At 43.3% G+C, this 26713-nt stretch overlaps 1 protein-coding gene across 1 annotated transcript in view; it reads right to left on the bottom strand.

The window, feature by feature from the left end:
* The window catches only part of LOC132906893 (single Ig IL-1-related receptor-like), a 124749-nt gene that overhangs the window by 42397 nt on the left and 55639 nt on the right, over window positions 1-26713 (bottom strand). The window contains exon 2 of the mRNA XM_060959501.1: window positions 1278-1459. Coding sequence (XP_060815484.1) covers window positions 1278-1459 — 182 coding nt within the window. The remainder of the gene's footprint in view (window positions 1-1277; window positions 1460-26713) is intronic.

The following is a 26713-nucleotide window of genomic DNA, read 5'->3' as shown; positions in this document are numbered from 1 at the left end:
CTTGCTGATATGTACATACTTGCAACTGTGAGGTATTTTTAGCGTTCTCAGCAGTACTGCTGGAGAACAAAGTATTGGCCGAGCGGGTTTCGATGGCTCGATGCGAATAGCCGCGTTTAAAAGGTTGCATTGCGTCGCTGCGATTCAAAGGATCAAATGACGCACTAGCCGAAAGAGAATGCACGCCACCGTGAGATCGCGATGCGAGGAAATTCGTTCTAATCGAGCTTCCTCGAATCCGCAGTATGCAGATACGTGCGACGCGTGCTTCTGCTCCAAAGTTATCTGTCGGAGCAGCGGCGCGCCGCGGCATGCTTTCTCGACGAGAAATTCTCGCCCACGCGTCGTTCCTCTCCTGGCCTCTTGCACACCGGACGCGGTTTAATTTCCGAGAAAAAGAATCGATTTGCGGCTCTTGGAACTACCATCTACGCGAAGCGTGTGACGCATAGATATCGACTTTGTGTTTTCTGCGAGCGCGAGCAATCGGTCTGCGCCGCGCTGCCCCGGCCTTCTCTCGCCGAACGTAAATCATCCCGGGAATCGTGGCCCGCGAAAGAGAACGAAAAGGCGATCGGTCGAACAACGTAAATAACCAAGGACGAAGCCAATTTTCACCGACCGTATCGATCCGACGCGGTGTATATACCTGCTACGATGCAAGCTTTCTGGCAGCGACTCTTGTGCTCGACTCGGAGCGCGGCCATCGCTCCGCGAAATAAGCGAGAAATGGCGTAATTGTCGCGTGATAATACCGCGACGATATTGGAATTATCGAGGCGAACGATATCGAGAATGCCTCGAGTCGCTGTCGATGAACACGATGCATCGAGTGCGTTTGCTTCGCAGCTCCGCTTGTTCCGCATCGCGAAATTTCAATTTCTTCTGCGGATTTCTATAATACGCTGTCGACGAGCTCTTTTTCTCTCTCTCTGTCTCTGTCTCTTATCTCATATCCGCGTTCGACCGACCCTTGATTCTCGAGTTATCGTGGAAAGAAAACGTCATAAACAGGTTTTACAGAAGCTGAAACAAATGGAATCGCGACTCGTCTATTCGCGCGAACGACGCGTGCGCCGATTTACCAATTAACGTGTAATACAATGTAGAAAATTGTTCGTTCAGTTTGTTTGAACAACGTTCGCTAAACGTTCTCCGCGGACGAGTACAGTGGCCTGCAAGACGACAAAATGCGGAAACGTGTACGCGTCGCGACATCTTCGATAGTAACCGTGAAAATACGCGTACGTGGACAAAACCTCGGAGAAAATACTAACCGAGAACGGCGAGCGTGATATCTCCTTCGAGGATGGTCGTGTCGTTCCTCGCCTGACAAGAATATCGTCCCGCGTCGGAGCTTCTCACCTTCTGCGCGTAAATCGTCTGGTTCGCGCTCTCCGGATACAGGATGAAATGGCTCTCTCCGCCTGGCCAAGGATAAGCCCTGTTGTCCTTGTACCTGCAACAATCAGCGCGACAACCTTATTACCTTCGCGAAAAATTCGAATACGCGTAATCGCTTCGTATTTTTTCTCTTATTTTCACCTCCCCTTCACACCTTCTCTCCGCTAAAATATAAACTATGCGTGTTCGGCTCAAGCACAGTCCGTTCGCCGTACTCTCTTCTCGTTAATTTCGCGAGGTTCACGCTCGATCGATCTTCTGGGATATCGCGCGAGGCCTCTCTCGTACTCGCTGGAAGCGCCAACTCGCCGCTACGGAGACCCACGCGGTATTCTGCTCTAACGCGAGAAGCAAGTAAACGAATAACCTTGTTCACTGGATCGGCTGATCGGTATAGTTTTTTTTTTTTTATTTTATTTTGGTTATTTTACAATTTGTCCTTATGGACATTTGGTAAAGTGTTATATCTTGGTGAAGAAAAAAAAATAAAAATAAAAAATAAATATAGCACGTACACGGCATGTGTGCCAGCTTCGTTTTTTTTTCTAAGTTATATCTTTTATGTCTCGGTATAGTTAGCTATAAATTAGAGCCGATCAGGTGGCGACGAAGGAATCTCGCTGTAAAATTTGTCACGCGAATCGATCTTGCTTCGATGTTATTCTCGAGTGTATTTCCATTATACTTTCTGTGTTGTAATATTTATATACGTATCATCTTTATTAACATGTCGAACACCGCGTCAGCCATCCGGGTGACGGTATTTTTCGTTAAATTATACGATACTTTAGAAAATATTGACAACATGTTGTAATATGAATACGAATATTTATTCGCGATAATTACGTATCAACTATAATTATAGACGCATGATTTTGTGATATTAATATCCTTTCTCGTGATGCAATTGAAATAAAATTGCCGATTTCTTAACATTTTTCTAGCTGCTTGTCTATGTAAATACCGTCCACCTTTTTTACTAACAATGGACGCGCATGCTTCTCCTTTCCTTTTTTTTTTCTCTGCCCTCGGGCTACGTGTATATCCAACGAAGCTACTAATCGTTTCTCATCAGTCTAATGCATAATCTCGCGTCTTTAGCTTTTGCATTTACGTACGTTGGGCAAAGCGAATTCTACGAAGACACACTCGATACGAACACTTTCTGAAAATGTAAATGCAACGTGTTCCGTACAAAGTCTTTGCACGTTGAATTTTCGAAAAGTCGAAACCTCTACGACTCGAAGATTTTAGCTCTGCCGTTGAAGTTTGGCCGTACCTACGCTGCAAACGAATAAATTCATTCTCGTCGCTACTCGCACCATTTGCAATCGCAACCCTTTTTGCAATCAACGTGTTAATAAACGGAGGTAACATTTCACTAGCGTACGTAAGTGTAAGTGCAGAATGTTTACATCCGTAGAACGCAGGCACACAGGTACGACGGACGAGTCGCGCACGTTACAAAATTTTTCAAACCGAATTTCTGAAGGCTCAGATGCTAGTACCAAAAAGATGGAAACAAGCGTAGTATGAGTTGGCGATATTTCGTATACGATGCACGGTGTCAGAATTAACCGATGACGATATATAGCAAAGAGGAGGAAAGGTTCGTGCGAAACTAACGACCTCGTACAGGCATAGAGATTTAACGAGTGAAGGAGTGGAGGCAATGAATAACGGTATCAACAATTTTTGAAAGGAAAAACGAATTCACCGCGACTCTCCTCGGCTCGAGAGATTGCAATTTCAGCAACATCATACTTGTGCCGTAAGCACGATCAGCAACAAATATACTCTGTTTCAATTTATATGCTGCGAATCTAAGAAAACTACGTTGCACGCTGTCAATGAACTATTTTCTTTTTTATTGAATTTTAACTGATTTGGCGACCAGATAAGTCGTTATAAGAATTCGAAGTCAAAGTGCGTTATAAGAATTCGAAGGTCCGAAGATTAACAAAGTTAAAAGTACAGCGTTCGACAAATCTCAATCTTCTGTACGCATCGCTACCGATTCGCTGGTGGTGGAAAGAGAAGTTTAATAGCGATACGTATGTAAATAAAGTAGTTTCTTTCTAATAAGTCTTCTTTTTTACGCGAACGTCCGTTACAGAGGTTTCGGCGATGCGACGATAGGCGCGTACTCGTCTTCCTACCTCGTGTGTTCGCGGAAAAGCGAGAAAACCAGCCCACTGTCCGTTCCTCGAGAACACCAAAGTTTGCTTGTTCTTGACTCTTCTTTACCTTTCCTTCGAGAACCCGTTATTTGCGTTCGGCAAAGACACTCGCATATTACGCGTAGCAAATTACGAACAACGAGAAACGCGTTGTTCTCTCAACGACGTTCCTTCGACGCGACCTCTTCGCAACACGCGTTTCATCACGGGCTATGTGCGTGTCTCTTTGCTTTGCTCAAATTGATCGCCGAATATCCAGTCGATTAATACGTCGCTTTCGGTTGTGCAACTTTCATCGACTTTTCGAGTGCGCCAATTTTAGACCAAATCTAATTCCGGCCGTGCAATGTCTGATAATATCACATTCTAATGATATACTCTTCCAGTGAGATTTCTAGTAATAGTCTTTCGTCCATAAATTGTCAGATATTTTGTGTAGCATTTGCATTGTACTAACTTTATGTCATAATAGAGATATGAAATTTCATAGTATAGACTTGCGCATATATTACAATAGTTGCAGGATTAAATACTTTACGGATAAACAATAAGATTCGGTCAAGTCGTTTTGTCCGAAAATAAACAATTGTCCGCTGACTTACGAACGAGATATTACAAAACTTGGCGAACGAACGACATTAGCGCGTCTCGATGACGATAATGACGATTCGCGCGAGCCGGTTAGAAAAATTTAATAAAGCCCTTGCAACGACGCGAGAAGCACGCGAACGTCGCGGCAAATTACAGCGGTGCTCCTTATTTCGTGGAATAATTTCGGCGAACGTCCCGTTTCCGGCGACATGGCCGGTGATCGTCCTTTCTCAACTACTTTGCGGTAACTACGTGGAAACCTGCGCTTCCGACCTCGTTTTAAACGGAAAATAATGGTTGCGCGGAACAGAGAACGAGAACGAGAACGAGAACGAGAACGAGAACGGGAACGGGAACGGGAACGGGAACGGGAACGGGAACGGGAACGGGAACGGGTACGGGTACGGGTACGGGTACGGGTACGGGTACGGGTACGGGTACGGGTACGGGTACGGGTACGGGTACGGGTACGGGAACGGGGGCGAGAACAGCAACGGGAGCGAGAACGGCAACGGCAACGGGAGCGAGAACGAGACCGGGAACGGCAACGGCAACGGCAACGGCAACGGCAACGGCAACGGCAACGGCAACGGCAACGGCAACGGCAACGGCAACGGCAACGGAAACGGGAATGAGAACGAGAACGAGACCGAGAAAGGGAACGGGAACGAGAACGAGACCGAGAAAGGGAACGGGAACGGGAACCAGAACGAGAACGGGAACGAGAATGGGAACGAGAACGGGAATGAGAAAGAGTCGATAAACGAGCTGTTCCCGCCAACTTTAATCGAGTTTCGCGCGGCGAGTTTCAGAAAGACGATCCATTGAAATCTGGCAGATTCTATTTATCCCGGAGCTTTTTACGCTTCTTTTTCAATTACCGGTTTCGATCATGCTCGATGAAACAATCTCGTCAGTCCACCCCTAGAGTCCGTTTTTCTCTCCTACGCTATAATAATCAAACGCGGGTAGTCTACCGTCCCGATGTTATTCGGCTCAAGCTCCAACGAAAACATTTCACGGTATGTTTGTTTGAAGAAGAAGCCGATGGCTTCTCGCGCGTTTCTCCATTTCTATCGGGTCACTGAGATTTCGCCGTTTAACTCAATTCGTCGAGATATCAACTGCCGACGTTTATCTCAATATTTTTACTCGAAACAGAAATCTCGTTATCTCTCTTCCTATTAATTCTTCTCTGCACGGTGATTAACGATAGGACTAAGTTCTATATGTAGGTGTATTTATAAATCCGATTCAAATTCAATACCAAAGATTCTTTACGTCAAATTCGAATATCGTTCGTATAATGGTTCGTTCGTTGCACATACGTATTTGCCAACTATTCCATCTTCGCAAGCTATTTCGGGACCTCGAAATGAGTACACTGGTCTCTCGATTTACGCGGAGTATCCGTTACACGTGAACTCGTCTCACGCGAATGAAAATCGCGTAAATAACGTCTGTCGGTACAAAACGAAATTACGTACACACATTGACGATCAACGCAACGTAATGTAGTACTTTTATCCTTATCTCGTATAGCACTGACGCGACTGACCGCGTAAATTGAGATCGCGACCAGTGTATTTGCAAGCCTGAAAAATTTATTTACATTCGATATTAAAACCTTATCGACTACTAATCGACTCACGAGCGTCGTATATTAATTTTATTTTATTGCTCGCACTTACAACTATTTGCACGTAATATTTGATTTATAATATTTTATAACAAATTACGATAACGGATTTCAATGAGAAAACCGAGAAAAGTGCTTTAAAGCACTCGTACAGGGTCCGAATCTGTCGCGTTTCGATTCGAATCTACTTGAAAATACCGCTTCTTCTTTTGGAAATGCCGATGGAGGCATCGGTCGAATGTCGGAACCTGCTCGCGACGTATTCATCAGCAGCGGCGATCGACGATACCGATTTTGATTCGACGGGACGCTTGGCCGCACCGCGTTTCCACGGCCGGACGTGCGATCGTACGGCAAGGAACACACAGTTGCTTGTCACGGTGGGAATACGCGACAGTCGTTTTTCATGGTGCGCCACGAAAGAGGTTCTCTCTCCCTCGCAAATTGCAGAGCGGTCGCGGAACGACGGACAGGATACGGCGATTACGTAGGGACTCGAATCGATTTCGAGCCGAGTAATCTTCCACTTTTCTGTTCGCGGAACCGATTAGGGGAAAAAGCGAGCCGCTTCCACCGGTGTACACGTACGACATTTCCACCAAGCATTTTTGCCCGCTGCGTGTTTCACGACCGTGTTACTCGCGTCGCGTCCACCATCTCTTCTCGGAAAGTTCATCGCCACCAACACGCTCCGAGTTCGATCGATGCTCCGCGCTTCGTCCCTTTTATTTTTTCTCACGATCGCGTACTAGCCAAAGTTTTACGCGTTCGATCTTTGATCGAGTGTAACTTGCGCTTCACCTGTGTCCAACTCGACGCGTATACCGAGTCAGCGTGTCGTCGCTAGATTTTTCGCCGCTTTGGAGCAATCTTGCTAAAGGCAGAACGGAGCTCGCCCATGTCGGTCATCGTTCCTCTTCCTTACTTTTTCCTACGATATATACGCATCTACCGAGAACCTGCACGAGAGACTAAATTTCGAGGTTCTTGAGACGACCGTTCGACTCGCCGTTTCAATTTCTTTCGTACAGCTTGCTAGGTTGCATTTCCCCGAGTCGTGGTCCACGTATATGAGGGAATACACGAAGAAACGTGGAAAAAATACATATACAAATACATACACAGTCGACCCGGTCTTGTACTCTGCAATCCGACACACGACATACAACGTTTTTCGCAATTTTCTCGGTAACTTTAGAAAATCGTCGAAATTCCGCAACGAAGACAGCAATGATCGCGTAGCACGCTCGCTAACCAAGTGGATGCTATTAAGGTTCGTTTCGCCGAGTCGAGAGACGCTTTTCCCAGAATTCTTTGTTTTTCTTCGCATGGCGGCAGAGTTTCACGACGATAATCGTCGTTACAGCGAAGTCGACTGCCTACGTAAATGACGCGAGATAGCGGGATCGTACGAAGCTGCTAGAGAGTGGAGAACGAACGCGAATTAATCCACCCTCCCCTCCCCCCTGTTTTCTCATTTTTCCCGTGGCCTTAGCCGACCGATTATCAACGGAGTCGATCGTCGTCGTTGGCGGGAAAAAAGGTTTCTAGGACGATCGCGCGTTTTCCGAGAAATGACCGCCACACGAGATGCAGTCACGGCACGTACGCTTCCGCGCCGACCTTCGTGCTTTTTTGTCGCGAAAGTCTGAAAAATAAACTGGAGAAAATAGTCGCGCGACGCTTAGCCAACGTTAAATCCGCAGCCGCGGGCAATTTTCATATTTTTCTGTAGAAAATCATGCAGCGAATTTATATCTTGTACAAGTTTAGCGTAAGAAGCGTCTTTTAACGCGATGCAAAAACGTCAGTGCGATAATAGCGTAGCACGTTGAAACGAACGGAATAAGCAGAGCCGATTTCGGTTCGCGTCACTCGCGGCTACAGTGTTAAAGCAAGCAAATCACAATTTCTATCTCACTCGTGTCGTCGGCCGCGTCACGTCGCGTTGCGTGTCGAAAGGATTAGCAAACAATTCGCATCCCCTCGGTAGCAGACGCCACTTTGAAATCGAATAGTCGTAGCCCATTAATTCGCGGCGATTAATTTTCCCGGGAACGCGATACCCCGCCATCGAGCGAAGCAACGCGAGGGAAAGGGGTTGGCGTGTAATTAATTCCCAGCGGTAGTCGATTAAGGAAAGGCTGCCTAGCGAGGCAATGCCGGAATCACCGGCGCTGGCAATCAATTTCAACAAACGCAAAACGTTAAACGGAGCGACGATCGTCACGGCGATCATTTCTCTAAATCGTGTGGCGAGCTCGCGCTGCTCGTGCTGCTCGTGCGTCGCAACTACGTCGATGGCGACGCTCGTCCGAACGGGAAAATACTCGACTGCTATGGTTCCGGGGAAAGCGGTTACAATTAGAGCCGAAAAATGTGTACGGCGGTTGTAAATACGCGCGACGCGATGTCGATTGAACGTTCGAGATGACCGTGTATTTACCGCGATAACGATCGACAGCGATCGACAGCGATCGACAGCGATTGCACGTGGAACGGGACGAGCGCGACCGGTCGACCAACGCAGAAATGTGCGATCGACGATCCGATGGGAGTTGCTTTATGGGCTACATTGGTCGCGTCGTGTCGCGACGCTGAAAATATATAGACCCTGAATTTACTACCCGCGATATTCGTCTTTTTTGTGAGAAACGAACGCGATACGGTTCGTCTACGAGTCGCGAAGAGAAGTCGCGAACGAAAGGATGACGGGACAACGTGGTCTGCTCGATATCGGATACTTGCGGCCGACGATTTTAATAACCGCCGCTTTACGTCGAGACGGCAGGTCAGCCGACTGAAATTACCATGCCGCGTCGATTCCGCGAAGTTCGTTCCCCGCGAGATCAATAGCGAGTCGGAACATTAATCGACGACACTCCGAGTAAATCGTTTCCATGGAAAATAGAGCGGAGAGAACGTGAAAAAAACCAAATCGACCGGTATTCGTTTTCGTTCGTAATAAACGATGTTCTCTTACTCTGTCTATTTTCTCTCTCTTTCTCTCTCTCTCTGTGTTTTTCACGAATCGTCGACTCGACTGATTCGATACCCGAACTCGGAAGCCGGTGTTGCCGGTTTGCAACGTCGAAGAAATATCGAGAAATTCGTTTCTCTCGGACGAGCAACGATTAAAGTAATCGCGCTCGGCTGGTAATATCCATTTTTACAGCTGCTCGAGATCGAGTTTCGTGGCACGAATCGTTCGTGCAAATTGTTCGCGGCAATGGGCGGCAACACGGGAAATAACAGCGTTGTTTACACGTTGATCGTACGGTCCGAGAAGGCGACGACGACGCACGTCGCGAGTTCGACGCGCTAACGATACAACGAAGCGTGCATTCGCGCGAACGCCCCGGATAGAATTTTCTCGCGAGCCGGCTTGCCGACCAAGCACGACTCTTCTCTCTTCGTGATAACCGATGACGCGATCGCTCGCGCTTCTCGGAATCACGTCCGGCACCGATTACCGCTGATTGTACGTTCGATATACAGCCGGGAACAAAGACGAGTGGACAGGTAGCGCAAATAGGCATCAGAGGTTTCCTTAAATACGCCACGTTTACGCAGAAACGTAAACTTTAATTCCAATCGTTTACTAAATGATCTAAACTATGAGCATATCTAATATATTGGATGATATATCGGGTGGTCTTCGATCACTTAGTTGCCAACCCAATAAAACGCTAATGGGCAGCGTTGAAGCGAGTCTCGCTTCTAGGAAAACTCTACATCTCCTCTAGTGTTTAGTTTTTGGCACAACGATTCTCTTTACAGCGGCTTCTTTCGTCTCTATCATAGTACCGCGGAAGGATCGCCGACACACAGACAACATCGATGATAAAGCGCAAATGCCGACAAGCCGAAAGAATGGGAAAACTTCAATAGGTCTAATGGCCATCGATATATTTCGGCATAACAAGTTGGAGTTTGGTTAGCCACCGCAGAGTCAAAAGTCAAGAGTTGTCATATGCACTACTGCATTAAGTTCACGTTAAATAATCATCGTTTTCCCGTTTAATCCACCGTAATATATCCATCTATCAATAAATTATCGTATAGGATAGAAACCACTGAAAGTCCCAATTTCTAACATTTCTGAATAAAGAATTTCTATAATACATTCATGCACGCGTTTGCTTTTTCTATTGCGAGTAATATAAAAACCTCGACGTACAGTATGGCCAGTGAGAATTACACGTGCTGCAGCACGGTGTCACCAGGGCGAATGAGAGCATCTCGCCGTGTACGTTGCAAGATCGGCATTGCGCTTGTTCCAGGAATTTTTCCAAGAGTCGCGGGTTCGCGTGAACCGTTCCACGTACGACCGATGATGTAACGCGGTGCTGTTCTCGGAAAACGGTCGTCAGAAGCTCCTTGCGCGAAGTTGGAAAATTGATTAGTCTCGTTAGCAAGGGCAAAGGGATGACAAAGCGCGAAACGCGCAGCCCCTGCCGCTTTGTTCCGCGACGCGTCTTTCAATATTTGTCTTTGCCTTTGCGAATACACGTCGATGCGAGTTTACGCGCGTCCCAGGTTCTCGATAAAATTGCCAAAGCCGAGAGATACGAGAGAAGCTTTCAAACTTTTGTATTTATAATTAGCGTTGCATTATTACGATATTTTGATTCTCTTGAACGTTCCATGTATCCTTTTCCAACCCAATAATACTATCAAGTATTGTCAATACCACCCATTGTCCACCTATTGACAAAACCCGCAATCACTTAGTTGCCAACCAAATATATCCGCGACTTTTACCTAACCGACGTGGGCGCTTCATCTTACACGATGGTCGACTGAAATGGAGTCTCACCCTGCCTCGATGCTCCACGTCCTACGAGTGAGATCGAAGTTTACGACGAATGCCTACAGATGTGTAAATATTAACATTGCGTAACCTATTTGTACGTACGTATACTCCCTAGCGATCGCTATCTATTTGTGCTGTTGAACGCGCGAATGTATTGTACGTATAAGGTTGTTCGAAAAGAGCTTTGCTCGTTTCTAAATTTAGATAAATAAATTTCTGAAAGTGAACGAGCGACTTTGTCGATCTGACGTTTATGGTTTTCCAAGGGAAAATCCGCAAGGAATACGCAAAGCTCAAGCATCCTATATACCGAAGCGTACAATGACGTTTCAAGATAGCGCCGATAAAGCGTAGTTTTGTTCGTTCGTACGAAATATGGTTTTTTAAAAAAAAGCGTGTTCCTTCGTTATGTTCGTTGAAAACTTGGTAAAGTTTCGTGCACGCGAAAACGCCGGATCGAATACTTTCGAAATACGAACGAGGTTCGCTGGAACTCGTCGAAAGGTACGTTCGACGTACTCGTTAAACCGATACTCGGAAATAATTACGAGACTTCGTAGGTGTCGCTGTGCAATTAAGACGGTCGTGCACAGTTCAAATACTCGAGCCGCGTCGGCCGCTGCGTAAACGAACGCGTCGGTGAAAACGCGCGTCGAATAGCTTGTCGGGTAAACGGCCGGGAATATTGACACAGCGAACGCGAGGAAGAAACGAGAGGAACGTAAGCTGGCTTCGCATGCGCCTACGATATTACCGTAGCGACGTGATTTTCGCCAGCGTATCGAAAATTATACGGTAGGTGCGAGTGGAGAGTCGCGAAACTACCTGTGGAAATACTTGTGACTAGGTTCGATCGACTGGCGTCGTTATCACCAGGATTTATGTTCCGATTATGGAAATCACCGGCAGCTCGCTTCGGCTATCGTTCCGACGCGAAGGTGAACGGTAACCGGCCGATTCGCTTTTTCCCCGCTCGCACGATGTCTCGTTTCCCAGCCCGTTTCTCTTCTTCGATGACTAACCATTTTTATCGAACCTAGCTTATGTTTTACCTGTATCCGACTTAACGTATACGTATATCGAGCCAGTTTTGTTTCAACGAGATTTCCTGACGAGTTTTACGAGCGACGTTCAACACCCTTAATCAAGGCTAGAGTTTCGCCCAGATTGCTCGTCAATGTCGCTTCTCTTTCTCTGGAATATAATACAAAAATCTACACGACAGATTATACTTTAAGTTTCTGGAGACAAGAAACAACTCGGTGACTCGTGATTTCGCTACTTCTCGTACAAACTTACTACGTCTTATATTATATTATGTATATATATGTTAACATTTGAACCACCATAGCAGTCAAATTGGCTGGTTTTACAATTTTATTTTAAAATTCCTACTTCGTCTTATATTTTTTTTTTCCCACAATGATGTAATGACTTTCGCAACGATAACTAAAAGAATAATATAATGAATTTTATTTTGTTTTTTATGTATTCAAACTCAAAATTATTTTCTATCAAGACTATTTATACCAATAGCCGCGAATGATGGGCACGGTTCGCGGAATTTTTTATTTCGACTCGTAATTTCGTATTGTTTCATATCGTTTACCGCAACGACGGAATTTCGCTTTTCCACGAGGACCTCCGGCCGACGTGATCGACAGCCGAGGGCTGATTCGGCACCGAGTTCCATCTATAAGGCTCGTTACGTTCCCCGAGGATTCCGACGATTGGATTTCAATGTCGCGAACACGCGGTTTCCACCTCGCTTCGGAGGAGCTCGCAGAAAATTTACGACGGACGTGGATTTCGAGCAGTCCGCTTTCGCGACACCGGTTGGTTAGCAACGGTGAAACCTTGCCCGATTTATTCCAATATCGTCGAACGATTCGCCAAGGACGTCGAGTCAAATAGATTCGAGTGGAAAGCACTGGATATCTGCGTCGTCATCGCGTCGAAACGACTAGTTTTCTTCCTTAACCAGAGATCCTAAACCAACGACGCTAAACGACGAACGTCGTAATTCGTTCGCTGCGGATCGTCGTCGATCGCCGCTTGTCCGCGCGAGGACAGTTTCACGAACGATCAAAGAGCGAACGAAGAAAGGAAAGCCGAAACGAAATGGTAAATAGCTCGCCGGGTACAAGGGAGGTTTGCTCGTGTAACGGCCTTTCGGTGTAGCGGTCCGCTCGTAAATTTCCTCGAGATCCATGGGTTCCAGGGCCAGACATGTCGATAATTCTGGAAATTCTCTGACCGAGTCGTTTCTTCGGCTGCCTCTTTTTCCTGCACTTTCTTCGCGGACCGAAAGCACAGAAAAACCGGTAACCGTGTTACCGCGCTTCTTTACTCTGAAATAACATTTGCGCGCGAACAAGCGCGACACCCTTCCGTTTCCTCTCTTCCGACAGTCGTGACCAGATAAAGCCTTTCCGCGACGAAGAGAAGAATTTTCAGCGGAATCTGGCGCAACACGCAGCGTCTACGACACGTGGATCCTCGATAAAAGCCCTACGTCTCGAATGCCATCGACCGGTTCGATCGGTTTCGCTAGGTAGTACAAGGTAGCTCGGTTATAGAAATAATAAGGTGGAGGCGGTAGATTCGATCGATAAGTTTGCTACACACCGACTGCAAACGTTTCTTCGAATTGTAGACGAACGTTCATACACGGACACGTTCGCACACACATACGCACAGTGGGAAGGAAGAAGTTCGTGGAACGACATTATTTCACTACTAACATGCACCTTCCTTTTCACGGAATATAGCTTCGCCGGCAGTCCGATTCTCGGCTCTAGAAACGTCGTCGTAATTTTACGAGAATCCGTTTAGTTTCGCGAGCGAGCAACGAGCGTTCGCGCGTTTTCGCGAAACCCGCGAAATACCGAGCGAGCGGAACTTTGAAAACCAGCGAGAAGAACGAGAGGAAAGGGAAGAGCAACGCGATGGTTTCGAGAAAAGACAGTTTCCAGATATTATTCCGAATGGCAGCGGTACACGATTGGGACGAAATTCCGTGATTGTCATTCAGACCTGGACGTTTCTGAAATAACGTTTCAAATACATATTACTTCGAATAACGCGTTATTTTACTTTATCGTTACTTGAAATGCCCGTGAAAGCGTTGGATATCAGATGTGACAAATGAGAAACGGGATCTTCCACGCTCGGGACTCGTTAATACGGACGTAGCAGCAAATCGTTATCACGAAGATATTCCTAATTGAGAAATTTCTAGCAAGTCTCTACCGAGAAATCAGAGATACACAACGATTTCGAATTCGAAGGCGACGAAGAGATGAAACATCGAACGATTCCACGTTTCGTATGCAAAGTCGAAAGGAAACAAATGCATCGACATTTCTGCAAGATAAAAGGATCGATTTGTCTATGTCGAATGATTATTCGAGGATAAGAGTCATTTTTCTGAAGAGTAATACCCCTCTTTTATCTTGCGCACCAGCCGAACGATTATACTAATACATTATTTTCTTTCGCGACAATATTACACGGATGCAGGCAAAAGTCTCTCGCCGATCTGCTTTCCGTACAGAGAGTCTTACTTGAAGGAAATTATTGGGTTGGCAACTGAGTGATTGCGGATTTTGTCATTAGGTGGTATTGACAAAATCCGCATTCACTTAGTTGCCAAGTAAAAATTTCTTAAAATTAAATCTTTTTGTAGCATATTATTTCGAGGATTATTTCCTTTGTCAAATATACTTGGAATACAGAAATAACGAAATAATTAGTTATTTGAAATTTGAACTATTTCAAACGAGTCGATAATATATTTTTCTTCTCAAATAACAATATTAGGAACAAAAGTCCGAAATAAGTTATTTCGAACAGTTATTTCTTATTTTCATTTCGGATAAAGTTTGTCTATATTTGGCGTAATTCGGTGAAATAGGAGACCTGAGATATTAAAATCTTAGCTCTATATTAGAGAAATATACAGGGTGTCTCAGTTAACTTGATCATCTTGAGTAATCTGGAACGTATGCGTTGTACGAGAGAAATTTTACGCGAAAGTTACACGGTTTGATGGAGCGCATAATGCGGACGCGTTTTTTATTTATTTTAGTCAGAGACGTTCAAGGTCAACGTTGTTATTTTCAATGAAATACTATATCTTTTTATGTCAAAATATGGAAGGATGTTGAATTTTGAGTAACAACGTATCGATCTTCGTTGGTCCTAAACTGCTACACAGCTGTAGTCAACGATTAGTCTCTCTTTGTTTCTTGAAAATTTACTACGTATAATATCAAGTTGAATATTCAATATTATGAAAAATGTCCGAATGACGGCAGAGTTTATGTGCGCATAACGCACATAAAAAGCAAAGCAAATGCTGAACAGACAATTTCCCAATCGGTGGAACGGTCGTGGTGGAGAATTTCTGGCTACCACGTTCACCGGATCTAAAGCCGCTGCACTACTTTCTGTGGTGGACATTAAAAAAACATAGCTTACCGTGAATCAACAACACCAGTGTATGTGAAAGAACGAATTCGTAAAACATTACGAACGGTAAACAGAAACAATGCGGAGTGGAGTTGCCTCGTTGGTTAGTAGACTGCATCGTTGTATTAAAGTTAATGGGTAACGGATATCATTTCGAACACCTACGACATTACGACGTTAAATGAAGACAGACGAGTGCGATGAGATAAAATCTGTACGGATAAACATCGTCGCGTAAACATCGTTGTTTTACGGAAATCTTTGATCGAATCGAATGCCCAATTTCATATTACGTAAAGTAAATTTTCAAGAAACAAAACGAAACTCTTCGTTAACTATTGTTTATCGTATATTGTATCGTATAGTGTATCAGTGTATTGTACAACGTATTAGTTGGCAACTAGGTGATTGCGGATTTTGTTATTAGGTGCTAATGGTAACCCAATATAATTATATATCGTATAACAGTTTAGGGCCAGCAAAGATCAATACATTTCTACTCAGAATTCAACAGCCTTTCGCCTTTTGATATCAAACATACAACGTTCCATCTAAAACAATGTTATAAAAAAAATACAAGCACCGTTAGCGTAACCCTCCAAGCCATGCAACATTCGCATACAAATTTTTCTCGTACAACACTTTGCACTGTAGAAGTTATTAGAGATGATCAGTTCCAGCACTCTGTATATATTATTGAGATATGTGTAATTTTGTGTGCTACATTAGATCAGCCGCGTAGTAGCACACATACATGAGTATTAGTGCGTGGGTGTATGTGCGTGCACAGCGTCTCGTAAAACAGAAAAATACAACTGTTTCGTTGGTCCTGTGGTAAAGAAGATGGTGAGACGCGTGCAAATATGTATCGACGAATATCTTGTAAATCACGTATCAAATAAATCTGAAACTATTTTGATATCGATTCTAAGTGTAATCTAAGTGTTCCTGGACATTTATTTCGGCGATTAAGATCCACAATTCTTAGCATATATATTTTAATATGTACTTATAATATAACGCAGATCTGCTATCTCACCCTATGAAATTCATCAAATTTCGTCTCGATCGGTCACTGGTGCCTCTCAGAAGTATCAGGTTGTCCGAAAAGTTTCTTTCGTTTTATAAGGAAGTAATCGGAGCACAATGTTTTTTGTTTTACATTAGTTTATTGAATTATGCACAAACATGATAATAGGAATAGAACGAAATGGATCGTACCTAATTCAATAAAATAATATAAAACAGAAATTGTTGTTCATCTATTATCACCTTATGATAGGAAAGAAACTTTTCGGACAATCTAGTACAATCGAGTTACGACCTAGTCGCAGGTTATCTTCGATTCGACGCGTGATTCGAACGAATTACATAGTTTCGGTCTTAGGCTAGGCTCGATCTTTCGTAACTCGAACCGGATATAGCGAATCGAATAAGCGGCTCGTTAATCTGTCCGAAACAGCAGCAGCAGCAGCAGCAGCAGCAGCAGCAGCAGTAGCGGCAACGGTGCGTTTCATCGAGAATCGATAACGCCAGGTAAAACCCAGAGGACGTCCAATCTCCGCGTAAAATTTCCCATCGCCTGGAAAAAGCAAAGGAGATTCCTTTTTCTACGCGGAGAGTTCTAAAACATTCTCGATACGACGTACCTCCGTTTTTTCTCCAGATCGTAGCGTTGGTTCGCGTTCGATCGAACGCAGTGAAGAAACGATCAAAAATAGGAGACGAGCGGACTCCCGAGCAGAAATACGAGAATAGACCATTAACGAAACGCGATTAATAAACATGAACGGTGTCCGCGAACGAGTATCCGGCATGAGAAATTAAGAAAAAGCTGCAACATCCACTACACTCCATTTATTGCTCTCTGGATTGTTGAGCGAAGATTTACGAGCAGCTCGCACATTATAAGTCTTTGGATCTTTACTTTCTACTTTGTTCATTAACGATATGTCCGAATACTTTTTATATCACCGCTTCTCGTTGTTTGCAAATGACTTAAAGCTGTTTCATGCCACTGATAAGCCTCATAGTCAACTACTTATATTGTACAATTCCGTAAGCCTTGCTTACCTGGAATCGTGGTGCGTTCGAAACAAGTTAACTCTTTAATTTATCTAAATGCTCTATTATTCGTTTGTAACATAGAAAGCACGCTATACCTGTTAGTTACACCATAAATGATTTTCTGCTGTCTACTGCGAACGATATTCGTGATATTTGCGTCACCTTTCTCTCAACCATCTCTTTTGTTAGACATATATCATTTAATGTAACTAGCAGCTCATTTAAAGCTTTCATCCTCTTTAATAGAGCCTCTAAATCTTTCAAGATTGTTCTTGTTTTTTCACTTGAAATACTGGTCAGCTGTCTGGCCTCCACACCGAGATTACCTTCGTAATATGCTTGAAAGTACACAGTATCGATTTTTCCGTTTAGCCGCCCATCGAATGGGTGATCCAATGTCGACATATAATCTCGATTTCTCCTACAATTATTAATATAATTATATTACTTCGTATAATTCGTTAAATTTATGATCGCAAACGGATTACGTTTGACATTTTGATGGCACGTAAAACACTAAATGGCACTATCATGCGTCTTGAAATACTGTGCCTCTTTAAGTTAAGATTAAATTAAGTCAGTGTCAAGAGATCGTAGTTTACTGCATCCAATTTGCATAATAATTAACGTCAATAAATTCCGTAATTTGATAGACTTTTTCTCTTTCTTCAGATATAATATCAATAGAGCATTGTCATCCATAAACGACTTGTCATCGAATTGTATACCAAAGGGTTGTATACCCGTGAATAATAATAACAATTATAATTAAAAGTATGCCCGAAATTGGCTCGAAACGACGCTCCAAAGGCGAAGAAATTAAAGAGTACTAAGCTGCAATTATATAAAAAGTCGATCGGACGTATTCCGATGAAGCAATTGCAAATGAAACACACGATGCGCCATTACACAATCTCGTAATTAAAAATGCGTCGGTAATTAAAAGGCGAATCTAAAGTCTAGGGATTCGCGACCGCGCAATGCCTACAATCATCAGCGAGCAGTCTGCGGCGTTTCATTTTCTGCATTTTCATTTTCTCTTTTGACACCAGTATCGAATTGCTTGATATCAAGATTTTTCAAAGACAAAAAAAAGAAAAAGAAACGAGGAAGAAAGAAAAAGGCGAAAAGGAAGGAATAACTTTGAGCTAGTTTACATCTGCAGAAACGGATCTTTCCATCTTCCTCTTTGCTAGCTTCGACTATAGCAATCAAAGAGACTTATTTAACGTCGGTCTGCGACAAAGCGAAAAAACTTTACTTGTTTTGCCAATAAAACGAAGATCCTTCGAGAGAACGGCTCGTGGAGGATAAAACGACGGTGGAGAAGATGCCTGGCAAAACCTGGGTTACAAAGTTCTCCACGCGACTTGCCGTACTCGATTCGTTAAGGTGACGTTACGAGGTTTAAACGTGGCGCGCCATTTTTTTAAATGCGAACACGTGGCCATTCCTTCGTTCTTCTTCCATTTATATATTTCCTTGTTTCGTATCAACGTCAATCCCTTTAATGAAGCGTGGATAATTTTCAAAAGCTCCAACTGCTTCTTTTCTCTCTGGTAGACAAACAGTTAAAATCACCTTTCAATCCTTTGTGAGATTTCTCCTGGATTCTGGCGTCCATCGAATATCCTAAGTGGGTACCAAAAAAAAAAAGATATCCGAGATTTCTCTGACTCTTTACCAACGAGAGCTCGCTATCTCTCGATAAGCGATCCGTAATGCGGCGGATAAGAAAGTTGGTGAAAGGAGATGGACTTTTACGCCACGTTCCGCGCTAACTTTTTTCGCTCCGTCGCGTCCAGATGAAAAATCAGGCAGAAAGGATCAAAGGGAGAGCAGATCCAAGCTTGTCCGGCTTCAGGCTGACGTCCTGTTGGATCGAGCGAACGCAGCGATCGCCAAACGAATTCCCCTTTCCTCCGGAGACTAAAGAAATCTTTTGCGCGACGCGATTTCCCACGGCCCCGCATCACGCCGCGCCGTGTCGCATCGCGTCGCCTCGCATCAAGTCACGTAAATCCATTTTCTTCCGCCGACTGCCATAGAGATCAAAGACGGGTAGACGACCAAGGGACATCTCTGTTTCGTGGACGTAATCTACACGTACGTAGGATTTGACATTGTCGAATTGACAACGCGTTTGAAGCGACCAATGCGATGTATGCGTTGCTCTCGACTTTAAGACGAATATCTCTTTGCGACGAGTGACGTCGATGCGCTAATTAAAAGCCAGAAAGAATTAACACTCTTTTGTTTCCAGCGGGGTAGAATGTCCGGTATTGAGGAACATCTATGGATCTTCATACATTTATGCACATAATATGCAGATATCTAGAAAATATTCAAAGTGAAATCTTGTTGTAAGATTTAACGAATGAAATAAATCTCTATGTAGGTTCCATTTCTTTAGTTATGCTAGTAAAAGTATGAAATTGTATAAAAATCCGCAGTCTAGCGGAGTGTGTCGCAATATTTCCATTTCATCCAGCCTAGGTTAGTAGTAAGACATCAAAATAAGTATACCTAAATTAAGTAATTGTATGTACCTGATTAAGCAGCACTGAGCAGAGTTGTGACAGTGGTGCAACTGTGAAACTGTCATGCGTATTTGCAGTTATAGTTTACTACGTGTAAAAGATTTTTTTATTTTGTATAGTAGGCCACGGGCTGAGCCAAACGTTTAGAAAACAGAGCTTTAAAAATAAAGGAAGAAAAGAATGCGAAGTAATGTACGTGTTTTTCAGCGAGATCATCATTTTCTTAAAGATACGATGCATATACTTTAACTTCGATAAATTACTTTAATAATTAATGATACTATTGAACGTGATACCTTTTTTAAAGCACGGTACGACACATAGACCCACGTCACAATTTTCACACTCAGCGCGAGTGTTTTTCAAATTGCTCTTCGTTTTCTATTTCGAAGCGACGTCTTGAGATTGAAGATTCTACAAAATTATAAGCATACGGATCGGTATGTTAATTTATATTAACGAAAAGCAACAATTGATACCTGACACTGGCGTATCAAAATCAAAGACTATATATTTTTTCCGTATATGGTTAACACTGTTATAAAACGTAGCGAGGGCAAGAAAATTGTGAAGCAAGACAAATGAAAAAGATCGTTTAGTTTAAACGGTGAGCGTATAAGATAATAGAGTGAGCCACTATAGTGGCGCGTCGTAATATAAGATGACATCCGCGAAAGCCACTATAGTGGCGCATAGTGCTTAACCGTTTGAGGTTGCTTGTATTAATCGATTGCGAAGAGAAATAGCGCTCGTTATATTTGTTATTTTTATAAAATACATCTATAGTATTATATATGTGTACTATTAGTTTATAAATATTTCAAGTTTTGTTCAATAAAAATTATTGAGAAGATAACAACGAAGTACAAAATACCGTCGATCGTTCGTAGCGTTCAAACGTACTGGGTCTTTTCGACACAAAACCTAAACAGCGCGATCGCGATGCTTGGGACTCAAGCGGCTAAGAAGTTAACAGACCGAGGCGGACAGCGACCTCGGCATGACGAGTATTCAGCGTAAGTTGTTTTTTTTCTACTCGTGGCAAAATCGATATTCCTTCGCACCGTTTTTGTTAAAAATTAAAAGTTGGCGTATTCCTACGCGCTGTGCATTCCACTATTTTCAGGAAAACGATCAAAGTCGGGTTATCGGGTTCGCGGCGACGACGCTGCACGTGGCTGATTCCAGGCGAAAGAAGACGGATGGCAAGCACGATCCATAGACTCGTTCCAGCAGAGCAGAAACGTCGATGGCGTTTACAAGGACGCACGAAGACAAGGGCTCAATTATCCAAGATTTTGAACGCGGTCGAGTTAGCGCGGCGAGGTGAACGCAAAGGTCACCGATCAACGAGCTAGAGCGGCGTTCATTTACCAACCCTGTTCCGGTAGAGAAGCCGGATAAAGAGGAGGATCGGTCGGGCCCTCGATCGACACGCATCTACTACAAGTTAAGGTTAAATCAAAGGAAGACGTTGAAGAGCGTTCGATGCTTCCGAATTTCGAGAAACAAAGGGAAGTTTTCTCTCTGACCGTGGAAGGCCGCTTCGTGCAACTCGATAACGAACAATCGCTTTATCGACGGCGAGTTTCCGTGGCCTGCAAGACTACCGACTCCGATTGTCTCTTTCGCGATCTTGAAATCCGTAGCCAGAAGTCCAAAAAAAAAACCCGCATAAAAGATATAACTTAGAGAAAACGAAGCTGGCACCCCGCTGGGGGTAGCCACCCACATGCTATATTTATTTTTATTTTATTTTTTTTCACCAATAAGATATAACACTTTACCAAATGTCCTTCAGGACAAATTGTAAAAAAAAAAACCAAAATAAAAAAGAAAGAAGTCCAAAACCGAGCCATCGGAGACCGGCTTGGATCCAGTTCGGCCGCAGCTTCGAGTAATCGTCTATATATACGTGTGTCGAGTTCTCATTAGGGTTGGGGGCGTATAACGAATCTTCATTTAGATTAGCTATCGTTGTTGTATAATAGAGATAACACTGACTGGTATAAATGTGATTAGTACAGAATTTGACAAGTAACCGTGATGATTAGACACTCGAGATGCTAATGGCAGTGATCTTAGGTTCGATAACGAGACCACGGTCAACGGGATAACTCTTTGTTAAAATGTAGAGCATATTTTGAAACACTAAAGGATAAAAAAAAATGTTCGCTAAGACGCTCGATATAAACTAATCGTAAAGACGATATGTAACTCTCCGAGGACATTGCACGAAAAAAAAAGACTGATGAAACTCTTCTATTCTTACGATCGCGTTCGTTTGTTTTATATTGGTATCGACAAAATTCCAGTCCCTTTGTTAGGCAGTTTCGCATAGCGGCGACATTGTTCCTGCTCGGAGTTTGATTATTAATACAATGTATGTGTCCTACGATATCGATACTCCGAGGCAAAACCACCCGTGGCTTTATTTGTCCTCGAGCACGTGTGCCGCTACGACTATATTTTTAAGGAGAGCTATACAACTACTCCATACCTCTCTATTAAGTAAAAACGTCCAACCCGTGGCTACGTTTAGCGACCAGTTGTGTCATCTCGAGCCCACTGTCACAAATCTCGGACAAACATAATCGAATTGAATCATAAACAACTACTTTTAAGTTTTATTATTCAAGTACAGCTATAATAAATAGTCTAGACTAAAGTATCGGGGATCCCCCTCTTTTATGCAGAACTTCTCGGCCAGCAAACGTTTCTGAAGACCCAGAGGAGGAGAAGAGGTTCCTTTTCTGACTCTGTCTCGTTGTGCCTCTCTCGCAACGTTCTCGAGAAAGAACAACGGGTTTGGAGAAGCACGCGGACACAGAAGTATGTAATTACATGGCGTGCACAAAGGACGACCGACGAAACGTGTTTCAGTCACGAATGAAATTGCTCGAGGACACGGCTCGCTATTCCATCGAGTAATCGGGTGCAGCCGATTAAAGAAATCGACCCCGCTGGAAATTCGATTCGTAGGACGATTTACCTGTTTCTCTCGTTAGTAACGCGATTAATCCAACCTCGTTATTATTTGTCCCTTTCACTGTGGTGTACGTACGATATAGTTGTACGCCGAAAACTATAAATTATCAAGATTTGCGATTGCCACGACAATGCACGGAGTCGTTACGTATTTCTTACTTTGAAATCGACCATATGCCTTGCGAGTACTTATTATCCGACGTGTAAATAAAAATCCACCCGAAACAACGTTTCTTAAATTTTGTAACACGGTCGTTATAACACAGCAGCACTGAAATTCACGGAGGCAGGATTAATCCTTGGCACTCGAAAGGAGACCACGGCGTTCCGTGCTGCAACTCCAGTGGCGAGCGAGAGGCGACAGTCCCTGTTTATGTTAGATTTCGACATCTCCAACTGATAAGAGTACAATATTGGTTCGTAAATTGGTTCCTTAGCTCTTTGTGTTGTTTGTTGGGAACTGTAAAGTGTTTGACTTTAAAATGAAGATAAAATATTTAATGCCGTATCTCTCCGAAACTATAGTTCTGTCAACATCTCCGACGTTAGTCCGAATTCGAGGATCATGGAAAAAGTATTATAGTTTAGAAAACCTAAAAAAAATGGTTTTCGGAAGTGAAATTAACTGAACTTGATTTTGAACTGTTGAAAAATGAAATCAATTATATTCAAGAATGAATCTTGGTGAATGCTTTATAAATTATCATACAAAAAACACAGAAATTAATATTACAAAATCATATTTTCAAAATTTGTCAATAATTTTAAAAATTTTTATATAAAATCATTTTACGCTAGTTGTAAGACACGCGTCACGTGTAAAAGGTTAACCCTTTGCGCTCGGAATTTTATTTCAATTTCGTTACTAAAAGCTCCCAACGCTTTTAAGTGTTTTATTTGAAATTTACTTTAATTAAAAAATAAGACAATTTAAATAAATAAAGGAAGAAAGAAATTCACTTAAATACCAGTGTTATTCACACTGTTGTTGTATTTTGCAATTTTTAAGTGTATAATATATCTTGAAACAATTTCCAGGATGCAATCCTGGTTTTCTTTCGCACGTTTCAGAAAAAAAGGTGGGACTGAAAGAATTTCGAGTGGGTCTCGACAAAGTAGCTCCTGAGATAAAAAGTCACACTCGACATAGGAGTGCAAAGGGTTAATATCGAATATTCAAGCGCTGTCTTGCGCTGTTCGACAAGTTAATTTGTATTTAAAATCATTTTACGTCAGCTGTAAGACACACGTCACGTACGCGCTAAATCATCCGGAGTAGCTGCAACGCCCGACCGAAAAAGTCCTCGAGTACAAAGAGTTAAAAGCCAGATGCGGCCATTCGTTTGAAATCGCGGAGGGTTTCCGATTTACGGCGTGAGCAAGCTTGCTTCTTCTTTTTCCGTGCGCTAAAATCGGTAACGCGACTCGAGGAAGGCCGGTTCCTCGATAAAACGTTAATTAGATCGACTACTTGCTCGTAGCTGGCGTCCTCGCGCCTTCGATCCTCTCGTTCTCGTCGCGCCAGTACCGACCGCATTAACCATTCGCCGCCGTTTCCACCAGAACTCCCAGGGGATTGTTATTTCTCGCGCCGCGCCGCCCGGTCCACAAAGCTCCCGCGGGAACCGAGCAACAGGAACGTGTCACGGTCTACCGGGAACTTCGCTTTGGCTTCCACAACTTTCTTCGTGCTGCCTCGCGGAGAAACCGCGAGAATATTAAGAGGGAAACGCGCCAAGGACTCTTTCGAACTGGAATATCTCGTCGCGGCTCCGGTATACGTATCGTTGCACGATCGTCCATGTGCAACCACCTGGATTCCAGGTATAAAAGGCGGGGCCGGATATTTCGCTGCACCCTCTATATAATTCGATGCACTTCTAGTCTAGCGGATTAGTTAGACGCAATTAGAGCGGTCCGCCAGTTGGCAATTTGGTGGCAGGCCACGCGTTCTCCGGTAATTCGATAGGAAAAAAAGGAAAAGATCGTCCTCGGGGCTCGACAAGATTGCAGCGATCCAATTACCCAGGCCCTGAAAAGGGGACTCGAGTACGGAGCCAGAATGCCGATGCTTCCTTTACGCTCGCTGTAATTCGTGGCCTCCGTTCGCTATAGAAACCTCTCGTCGCACGCTTTTCTCCCGGAATCGGCCGCTCTTCATCGTCCGTCACAGAACGCTCGCTGGTTTATTAAACACGAAAAAAAGACGAATTACGATTGGATCGCAAGGTTCTAAATTGTGTAACAGCATTTTTATAGTATTCTTGGAGAGCTTTTGCAGCACTGGAACGTTCGATTTCTGTTTCGCCGAGTAATCGTCGAACGGCGTACGAATGCTGCTCTACGCTCTCGTGTCTAACGTCTAATTTTAACTGCAATTTATTGATCAAACGGATAAAAATCTCTTTTATATAAAAGGATAGTAGTATAAAGTACGAGGAGAATAACTACCAGGGTAATACAGTAATTCCGTGAAACGATATTACAAACAAGTGTACAAGTACGTGGAAGCAGGTTTGCGCGCCGCACGATTTGACTAAGATTGCATAAATCTTCTTTCTTAGGTCGCTCTCTGCAGTGGGGAAAAAGATAAAACTGTTGCACAGAGAACAGCCAGCATACTGATATTTAAGTGAAAAAAATAAGGAACAGAAGTTTGAGGAGTAGAGGATGGTGGATGAAAGTTGATAAGGCTAAGGGGCTGAGGACAGTCAACAAACCAGTTTACGATTTTGAATAGAAAGATAGCATTGTCCCAACTTTACCAAAGCATCCGTTCGGTTGGCCAAAACGTACCATAAGCTACCATAAGGATGTTATTTTTCGTAAAACGGTTGCTCCGTTCCTGCACCGTTGCGACACCACAACACTTTGACTGCCACGCCGAAATCACATGTTTCGCAAAAGACGCCACGGGAGTAATTTTATTATTCAAAGCATATAAAGGAAAAATAATAATTAATTGACGATGTAAGACAACACTCTACCCCGATGGACCGTTTATCTTATTCGTGGTCACGGGTGACCATCGCGGCGCCTTGGTAACAGTTGGTAGCGACATATTATAACAAGGCTCAACAAACCATTCGCAATCGTTGTTTCGTCGTAAGCAAAACGTCCGGAATATATCGTTGAAACGTGTAGAAGATATTAATAAATAGTATTTGCACATTCTATATGTAATAGTAAGGTGGAGAGACAATTGTGACATTTTTATGATTTCGACGAAACATTCGGCTGAAATGGTAGAGGTAAAAAAATTGTTTGTGATAAATCAATGGTAGTGGTAGATTACAACAGAGGAAAATGTGCTGTAGATTTATCAGATCGAATGATAGCGTATTCTACACCACATAGAAGAACCCTCAACTGATATATAAAATTAGCTTTAGAGTTACCGTTAAATACATCAATTTCAAACGCGATGATACTCTATAAACAAGCAACAAGAACAGAAATCAAGGTATCAGATTTTAGAATGGCACTCGCCACGCACCTTACACAGTGCCATTCATCAGAGCCGTCAAATATACTTATTCGACAAAAATCGCGACACGAAATGCAGAAGAAAGAAGGGCAAGCGTACTATAGTGCTATAAAAAAATATTAAACATTTAGGATCAAAAATTGCTAAGAATCGGACCAAAAAGGTGACCACCTATCGTCCAGATTGTATCGATGAACCACATTTGATGTGTTTTAATACAGTGCACCGTTAAATACAAGATTTATTCTCATTTTTTTTACTGATATTCTAATAAAAATATTTAATTGTTCTTCTACTTATCGATTATATAGAAAATTGTAAGAAGTTGAAGCGCTCCGGTCACCAATGACCACCGTGGCATTAACTATTAAGCATTTACGCGTATGTATCCAGCGAAACGGAATTTGTCCGAAGGAAGAATCGAAACCCGTTCGAACTTTGATGTCGATAAGCGACAGATTGGTCGTGTGGTTCTCGAAGGATTTGCCAAGACATTGCCATCGGGACAAGAGGAGAGTCGCGAAAAGA

The sequence above is a fragment of the Bombus pascuorum genome, chromosome 5 (genome assembly GCF_905332965.1).
Source record: "Bombus pascuorum chromosome 5, iyBomPasc1.1, whole genome shotgun sequence".
Taxonomy (NCBI): domain Eukaryota; kingdom Metazoa; phylum Arthropoda; class Insecta; order Hymenoptera; family Apidae; genus Bombus; species Bombus pascuorum.
Note: the sequence above shows the minus strand (reverse complement) of the source record. Positions and strands in the feature narration are given on the sequence as shown.